The following is an 8,209-nucleotide window of genomic DNA, read 5'->3' as shown; positions in this document are numbered from 1 at the left end:
GTAAGGGCAGAGACGCCCATCCATAGGCATCTACTCCCACACACATAACTGGGCCATGTGTACACACACTTGGGTCACAAGTGGGCCACATGGGTACATCACAAATGGAAGTTGCATATTTATGATTAAGTGTGGGCCCTTTATTCATATGGGTCCAGACTCAAGTTCTAGGCCTATTAGTTCTTTGACTATAGGTAAGCTTCAGTCAAGCCTCATTTGCTTTGTCAGGAAAATGGGGAAGATAATGGTAACTACCTAGTGAGAGTGACCACATTTAAAGCACTAAACACAAAGCTTCACATGTGCTAAATGGCAATGTTTGTTGTCCATATTATAAACAGTACACAGGGGATTCCCTGGCAGTTCAGTGGTTAGGACTCAGAGCTTTCACTGTGGGGGTCTGGGTTCAATCTCTGGAACCAAGATCCCACAAACCTTGAGGCACAACAACAACAAAAAATGTACACAGCTGGACTTCTGAACCACTAAAGGCTTATGCAGTTCATGAACACACACACACACACATTCATGCACCAGGAAAATCAGGCTGCACAGACCTTAGATACCCACTCTGTATTCATAATTCACTAGCAGACCTGCTGCCCTCCTTCAGTCCCCTACTCCCGCCTTCTCAGCCTGCCCCACAGCTGTGTGGGGGCTGGAGTTCAGCCCCTGGGGGGCTCAGCTAAGATTCTCTGGAGACAGCTTAAGAGGGCATCAACTTGCCCCCTTGACAGCCCCTTATTACCCTTCCATGTCTGGTAATTAGCCACCAGGCAGCCTGGGCTACCCGCCCCAAAGTTGGGAGGTGAGGGTAGGGACTCCTCAGATCTCATTCACACATAGTTGGGGTAAAACTGCAGATACCAGACTGCTTGGGGATCTCTGGCTCAGAGTTCAAAAGGTCCTGGTCCCCATTTCTTAATGGTGTGTGTAGGGTGTTATGGATGGCCCAATGGGCATCTGACACATGATGGGTACAGGCTGAGGTGCTAGGAGTGCTTCCCTTTATTAATGGCCAGAAAGTCAGGATCACTGAAGAAAGTCACCGAGGGGACATGAGGCTGAGGAGTCTGGGGCCTGGAGAGATGGGGTGGGGCTCACCACTCACTTCCGGGACCCAGAGGGCACACCTGGTCCAAGAGGGAGAGGCATGGTCTCTTGAGTCACAAGGGTCAGAACAGGCACCTGGGGGAGAGTGGGATAGTCATAAGCACCCTCTTCTACGCCACACTCCCAGCCCAGATGGACCCCACCAAGCCCCACCCTCTAGTGTCCCAGGACTCACTGAGAGACTGAGGGAGTGTCCATCAGGTTGTCGGCAGTCATGGGCTAGGGCTGGGGGTCGTGGCTGGCGTGCAGGGCCTGGGGGGCCCGGGGCTGATGCCCTGGCTGGCGTAGTACTCCACCACCTGCCGGGGCACCTCGGCCAGGACACACTTTGCTAGCGCAGAGGGTGAGGCCTGGGTCGGGGTTGGGGTGGGAAAGTGGTTAGGGGAGGTAGAGTGAGGGAAGGCGGGGCTCAGGTGAGGGGCAGAGCTTCGGGTGGCCAGCCGGATTCCCGCATCTTTCGTGGGACGTCAGTCAGGTGGGAGAGATGGGTCAGATCTGGAGGGCAGGAGGAGCTGAGGAAGCCCTTCGGCCGGGACGGGGCTCCGGGCACTCACATCCTTGAAGTCCCGGAACGGCACGAACTGGACGATGTCGCGAGCCGCGGGCACCCCTCGGGGGCAGCGCAAGGTACCATCGTCGCCGTCCAGCAGTCTCATGTCAGAGAAATCGGCATTGCCCACGCCCACAATGATGATGGACATGGGCAGGCGGGAGGCGCGCACGATGGCGGTGCGGGTCTCAGCCATGTCGCTCACCACACCGTCCGTGAGCACCAGCAGCACCGAGTACTTCTGAGGACAGACAGAGTGGGGGAACGGTCAGCTCTGCGGCCTTGGCGCGCCCTGCCCCCCCACCCCACCCCCACCCCGGGCTCCACCCCCAGGACACCTAACCGTGGCTTGGCCAGTGCTCTGCTCCCGCTGAGCTGGCTCCGCCACGCGGTTGATGATGGGGGCCACGTTGGTGGGGCCATAGAGCTGGATCTGGGGCAGGCAACGGCGGTAGGAGGCAATAACCCCTGAGATCTCTGTGGGCAAAGAGGTGAGAGCGCAGAGATTAGCAGGGAGCTCTTCCAGACTCCCTAAAGTAAGGAGGCATTTCCTTGTCTCAGGACTGCCCTGCCACCATGATCCTCACTAAACAGGAGAGTTGGATGGTTCAGGTGCTGGTAGAGTTGGGTGGGCAGATATCTGGTCAGGGGCTGAAAGTCTTAACAAATGCATGCAGACACTGGAACCATGAAGGGGCAGGGGGCTGGGCCCATGGGAATGGAGTCTGTGCTCCTGCATGGGAGTGGGCAGCAAGCTCTATGAAGGGAGGCAGGGCTGGTGGGAATCTCCTTTCTTACCTTCACATTCAGGATTTTCCGGGTCAAAGTTGATAGCAAAGTCATGGGACACCTGTGAGGGGAAGGTGAGGCCAGCCAGTGGATGTTTCTCCTTCTGTCTGAGTCTCCCAGCATCTCCTCTCCTACCCTTGCCCAGCCTACCTCGAAGTTGGGTGGGATTCGAGCTCCAAAGCCAAATGCTGGGAACCGCTTGTCACTGGGGAGAAGAAGAGGCTATGGGGGCCCATCGGGCAAGGCATCCCAGCCCATCCCCCACCCCATCTCCTGCTACCTGTCGTAGTCCTGGCAGATGCCTCCCACTGCACGCAGGGCCTGCAGGTAGTGGTTGGGCTGGCGGGGACTCAGGCAGTGCAGGGACTGGCTGCTCCTTGGGTCCCCATTGGAGGCCGTGAAGTCGATTGCCACCTGGGGCAAATGGGGAGAGGATATGCTGCATCCGTGAGAGCCACCAGGGGGCTAGATCAGAGCTAGGGTCTGTAGGGAGGACTAAGGGGAATCTGAGCAAGCCCCCAGGTAGCCTCATCTTGGAGTCGGGTGAGGGGAACAAGCTGACCATGCTAAGGCTCATTAGAGGTCCAAGTAAGGGCAGTGTGGATTCTGGGCCTGGCCCCGCCCCCTTGGCTACCTCCCCACCCCAAGACCTTTACCGTGAAGCTGATCTGGCAGCCCCCCATGATGTAATCCAGGAAGGTGTGCACCTTCTCCACCTGGTGAGAAGAGGGGAGATAAGGTGGAATGCTATCCCTTGAGGAGGGAGCTGGGTGGGGCTTCTGCAGGGGAAATGGAGGGGCCAGAGTTTTTGAGGTTGAAGTTGGTGGTGGATAGGATGAGGGTTCTCAGGTCCCAGGAGCAGGGAAATGCTCTTTGTAATGAGGGCAAGGTTGAATCTGAGGTTGTCATGGGGTTGTGGTGGGGGGGGAAGGGCTTGCTTACCGTGCACTGGGCCAGCACTACGGTCCCTGAGCTCTTGTAATTCTTCTTCTTGTCCCGGTACTTGGGGTTGATACAGTCCCACTGCATCTAGATCCCACATACCCCACAAGCCCAGGGTCTCATCATGTGACCTTTCCTCCCCCTTGCAGTGGAGCCTCCCAGAGCAGGACCCTCACGGCTCAGTCCTTAGGCTGAGCCCTGAGTTTCCCACCCTCTCCACCTCCTGTTGCGTGTAAGGGGCTGTTCAGCATCTCCTTCAGGATTTTCCCAGGGATCTTGGTGGGATTCTTGGGGAGGGGAGGGTCTTTGCAGTACCTCCTGCCCAGGGTTTGCTGTTCCTTCCTGCATCTCCTGGAAGGTGCTGGAGAACTCGCCAATGAAGTCATGCTTCCCACTGGAGTCATAGTCATACACCAGGAACTGAAAAGGCAAGGGGAAACAGGGACGGGGGTCAGGATCAGAGAGGCTTTGCAGTGGTTCAGTGGGGGCAGGAGGAGGAACTCAGGAAAGTAGGGCCCTAACAGTCACTAGGCCCAAACAGATGTCCTCAATCTGTCCAGAGAAGCCACTTGCTGAACTTCATCCTTTGGCTCGGTCTGGTTGGGACTTGGCCTCTGATAGAAGCTACATTGATATAGGAACATTGAGCTGTGACTGGTTCTTTATCCCACAGTGGGAAACGGGGAGAGGGAGGGGCCTGCACCCTCAGGTGGACAGTCTCGGGCAGAGGCTGGCTGCTCTACCAGGCTGCCCTTACTCGTGGGGCCTCACCTTGAGAGGCCGGTGGATATCACAGCTGCACAAGGAGTGCAGGGACAGACGGAACGGCTCCCAGCTGGGGTTCAGATTGTTCTTCACCACCTTGGAGAGGCACAGAGAGCTGGTCACCGCCAATGTAGGTTCACATATTCTGCCCTTCCTCTTGCCTTCCCCACAGCCTCAGGCACCCACCTCCGTCCTCCAGACCAGCTGGTCGCTCTGGTCTCCGTTGGTCTTATAGATCTCCATGAAAGGGTCAGACTTGCTGAACAGGTCCTGGAGACGCAGGGGAAAGGGTCCCTGAGCCTGGTGAGGTTTGAAGGGGAGGTGGCTAACCCCGAGGGTTAGGCTTCCTAACGGTGGAGATGGGGGCCTAAACTCTGGGGTTCCAACCTTGTTGTCCAGCTTGTGGGCTCTGAAGGTGAGCTGCACATAGTCGTTGGTGCCAGATACCTCTTCGGCCACAATCTGCAAGGGGGACACAAGTGGCAGGATTCCCCCACGCCACCCCCACAAAGCCCTTTCCCTTAGGTGGGGGCCAGCCCTGGGGGCAGGATGTCACCACGGTTGTCCCTGCAGGGGTGTTGAATGCCCTGCTCACGGGTGAGTACCGGTGACCTTGCCTACCGTAATGGTGGACTTGCCCGCATTCTTCCCATTCTTCAGTAGCAGAGGCTTAGTGACCTTGGTTTGTGACACGATCTGGGGATGGAGTTGGAGGGAGACCCAGCTGTGACACCCCCACCTGCTTTGGCCAGGGTACAAGGGACAGGGTAATAAGCGCCCTTTGATGGCTCACAGGGGCTGCACTTGGGCTAGAATTGGACTTAATTTCCATAGCAACCTTAAGAGATCGGCACTGTGATCCCTCGTTGTTTAGATAAGGAAACTAAGACTCAGAGAGGTTAGATATCTAGCCCAAGGTTGCACAGCGGGTGAATGGCGGAGATGGGATCCAACCCCCCAACTGAACTAACTCCGCAGCTTATTCTGTCTTCTTTTGGTTTCCGGAGGCAGAACCTTGGGGGTGGGGGTGGGGATGGGGGTGGGAACGCAGACCTGCCCCAGGGTGCACTCAGTGGAGCCGAGGAAGGTGTCGTTGCGGGGACTGGTGGATCCGTCCTCGGCGTCAAACACGTGGAACTGCAGGGGCTGCTTCTCCTCGAAGAAGTACTCCAGGGCCAGCACCCGGGAGAAGACGGGGCTGGAGCAGGAGCGCAGCACCTCTGTGCGCTCCACCTGCGGCAGGAGGGGAGCCCACCTCTGGGAACCCGGGCTGCTTTGCTCTGTCCTGGACTGCCCCCGGTCTTGCCAGCTTTCCTCAGGTTCCCGTGCCCCAGAGACTGGCTCCTCCCTCCCTGGGCTGAACCCCGAGCTTAGGGTGCTGCCTGCCCCTGGGACCATCAGCCCTCTGGGGCTCTCATACTTGGAAGCAGCGCCACTGCCTTTGGGGACCAGCTCAGGACCCCATAGGACCCTGTGAGCTTTGGTCCCTGTGAAATGCTTTGTGTGTGTTGCGATGGCACCCGCATCTCTAGGGTTGCCCACCCAGACTGGAAGAGGCCCCTGAGAGTCCTGACCGTCCCCCGTGGCTGCCCCCACCCAGCCTCCTCCCTCTCAGTCCCAGAGGTCCGTGAAGGAGAGGCCGGCCACTCTCACCTCCACCCACTGCTCATCGGAGTGGAGCTTGAGCAGCACACAGGGGTGGGGCTTGGTGAGTGTGTCTCGGTCGAGGAGGCCGTGGCAGGACACCCGCAGCTCCACTCTCGAGGCCCCCAGCGTCATGGTTGGGGGCTCGGGCACCCAGGCCATCTCTGGGTCGGACATGTCTCTGCGGGGACAGAGCAGACACTGGCCACTGGAAGGGGGACACCTGCCAGAGGAGGGGTCTGTCTCTGGCAGCCTGGGCCCCACCCCCTTGCCCTGCTTCCGGAGGCCCTGGCATCTCAGGATCTTCGTCCCCCTGGCCTCACTCGCTCGCTCTGAGCTCTGAGCCTCTCACTCTTGCACTGCCCAGGGAGTCCTCTTGTCACCCCTGCTGGCCTTGTGTGCGTGGATGGGGCTGGAGAGGGCTTGGGGGTTCCTGGCAGCCTTGGTTCCTGGGCAATCGATTGATCCACACTTTCCGCTACATCAGCGCCTTCTGCTATTTCCCGACTGATGTTTGAGCCAGCGCTGCACTCAGTCTTGGCTTGAGGAAGCTGAACTGGGGCAAGGGGGTGGGGAGGGGAGAGGTGGGGGCCCCGGCAAGCCTGAAGAGGATAGTCAGGAATGGAGGCTGCAGTGGGCAGGAGGAGACAGGTTGGAAGGTGCCCTGCAGGGCTGTCCCCATCCACCTCCCCCGACTCACCTTCTGGTTGGCTGGTGGAAAGGGAGGGGTGGTGGGCTTGCAGAGAAGCAGAGCTCGGCCCCTGCTGAAAGCTCCTCTAGGTTCCTGGCAGTAGCTCCCACTATGACAACACTGGCTTTCCTCCCCACCTCCCTTGTTCTCACACTTCTTGGCAGCACTGGTGCTGTCTCTTAGCGACAGGATTTTTGGGGAGCCTCGGCCCCCTCCATGCTGCCCGTGGGATGCACGCACGCCACCCTCCCCCAACAGTACCAAGCTTCGGGCAGCAGCATGCAGGGGTACGCTGGCCCGAGTTCATGGCTGGTCCATCCATCTCTCTGTGTCTGTCCACTTCTCAGGGTGAGGCTGTCTGATCTCATGTCGTGCTTCCCCGGCGAGTGTACGTTGGTGTGTCTGAATGCCCCCACCCCGTGTCTATCCCCTAGTCGGATGTCTGTCTTCAGGAGGTTGTGACAGTTCCTGTATCTCCCTCAGAACTGGGACCCTTCCCTGGCTGGGTACCCCCTCCTCACAGTGTGTGCCTTTCTGGATTCGTGAGGGAGGGTCTGGGTTTGGGGGGGGGTGGGCTCTGCCTTCTAGCCACAAGTCTCCCAGTTCCCACAGATCCCCTGAGTCGGGCAGGAGCATGTGGTGGTGAGGGTATTGGGCAGGACTGGAGACCTCTCTGGAGGCTATGGGCGATGTTGTTATGGAGACTGGGCCAGGCTTGGGCTGGGCTGGGGCTGGGCGAGGGATGAAGGGTGGGCTCACCTGGGCTCTAGTCGGGGGCTCCTCTCTCCGGCTCTCTGGCCCTGGCCCTGACTCCCTTGCTGCTCCAGCCGCTGGCGCCAGCTCCGGCTCCGGCTCTGCTGCTATTTATGGGGCCTGGATGGGGAGGGGTGGGGGGGCTGAAGCACCAGCTCCCCCACCCTGCACAGACCGGTTGGGAGGGAGAAGGGGGGCAGGGCCACTGCTTGGGAGGGAGCCACGGAGCCAGGGGAGGAGGGCGGGCTGAGGGTGGCTCGGAGGCAGGACCCCCGCAGACACAGTGACATACATCTTCCCCTCCTGCCACACCCACACCCAGCATCACAGAGAGGCACACATTGCGGCTGTGCGTGCACACACACACATTCACGCCGGGAGCTGATGGAGACATACGCACCCACGACTCACAGGCTCACACACAATCTTGACACAAACAGGTGCCAGCACATAAACTCACCGCGACACCATGACAGTTTCAGCCTTGGGGACGCACGGGGAGACACACCCGGTCTCACGTCGCTCTCCACATCACATTTGTTAAGGACATTCGCAGTCACATACAGAAGAACACAGGGCTATACTTGTCACACACACACATACCCTCATTCACGCCCACCAACCTGAATACAACAGAATGGAGATCTTCACGTGTCCCTTAAAGGACATTACATATCATGCTGAGCCTCATAGCTTTTAGAATTCAAAGTTCCACCTTTTAACAGGGAGACAAGGAAACGGACACAATTGCTTAATAGCACACAGTGTCACATCCCGGTCACGAAGCCCCCTGAAGACAGGGGCTTCCCAGTGTGTGCAGATGTGCTGGACTGATTCCGGAGGCATCTTCCTGGTGCCCGTAACTCACCCCCAACCCTGAGATTCAGCCCATATGGCCACATCCTGTGGGAGGGGCCGTGCCACGCACAGATCTTGAGCAAACAAGACATTAGTCATTCCCT

At 58.6% G+C, this 8,209-nt stretch overlaps 1 protein-coding gene across 1 annotated transcript; it reads right to left on the bottom strand.

The window, feature by feature from the left end:
* Positions 1–982: 982 nt before the first annotated feature.
* CPNE6 (copine 6) lies at positions 983–8,111 on the bottom strand. Its single transcript, XM_061158501.1, has 18 exons — positions 7,871–8,111; positions 7,254–7,367; positions 5,813–5,984; positions 5,213–5,392; positions 4,781–4,855; positions 4,547–4,621; positions 4,346–4,429; positions 4,166–4,255; positions 3,710–3,814; positions 3,395–3,481; positions 3,109–3,168; positions 2,733–2,866; positions 2,603–2,657; positions 2,462–2,513; positions 2,007–2,140; positions 1,668–1,904; positions 1,289–1,463; positions 983–1,188 (listed from the first exon to the last, which is right to left on the bottom strand). Exons 3-17 carry the CDS (start codon positions 5,978–5,980, stop codon positions 1,326–1,328), a joined length of 1,674 nt encoding a protein of 557 aa, XP_061014484.1. The 5' UTR covers positions 5,981–5,984; positions 7,254–7,367; positions 7,871–8,111; the 3' UTR covers positions 983–1,188; positions 1,289–1,325.
* Positions 8,112–8,209: the final 98 nt, after the last annotated feature.

Source organism: Dama dama, chromosome 12 (genome assembly GCF_033118175.1).
Source record: "Dama dama isolate Ldn47 chromosome 12, ASM3311817v1, whole genome shotgun sequence".
Taxonomy (NCBI): domain Eukaryota; kingdom Metazoa; phylum Chordata; class Mammalia; order Artiodactyla; family Cervidae; genus Dama; species Dama dama.
The sequence above is the reverse complement of the archived record's forward strand: the minus strand, read 5'-3'. Positions and strand labels throughout refer to the sequence as shown.

Coding starts and splice junctions, on each gene's coding strand:
- CPNE6 (XM_061158501.1), bottom strand. CDS start 5,980: ATGTCCGACCCAGAGATGGCCTGGGTGCCCGAGCCCCCAACCATGACG. Junction 3,815..4,165: donor ATATCCACCGGCCTCTCAAG/GTGAGGCCCCAC, acceptor TTGCCTTTTCAG/TTCCTGGTGTATGACTATGA. Junction 2,141..2,461: donor GGAAAATCCTGAATGTGAAG/GTAAGAAAGGAG, acceptor CTTTGCCCACAG/AGATCTCAGGGGTTATTGCC.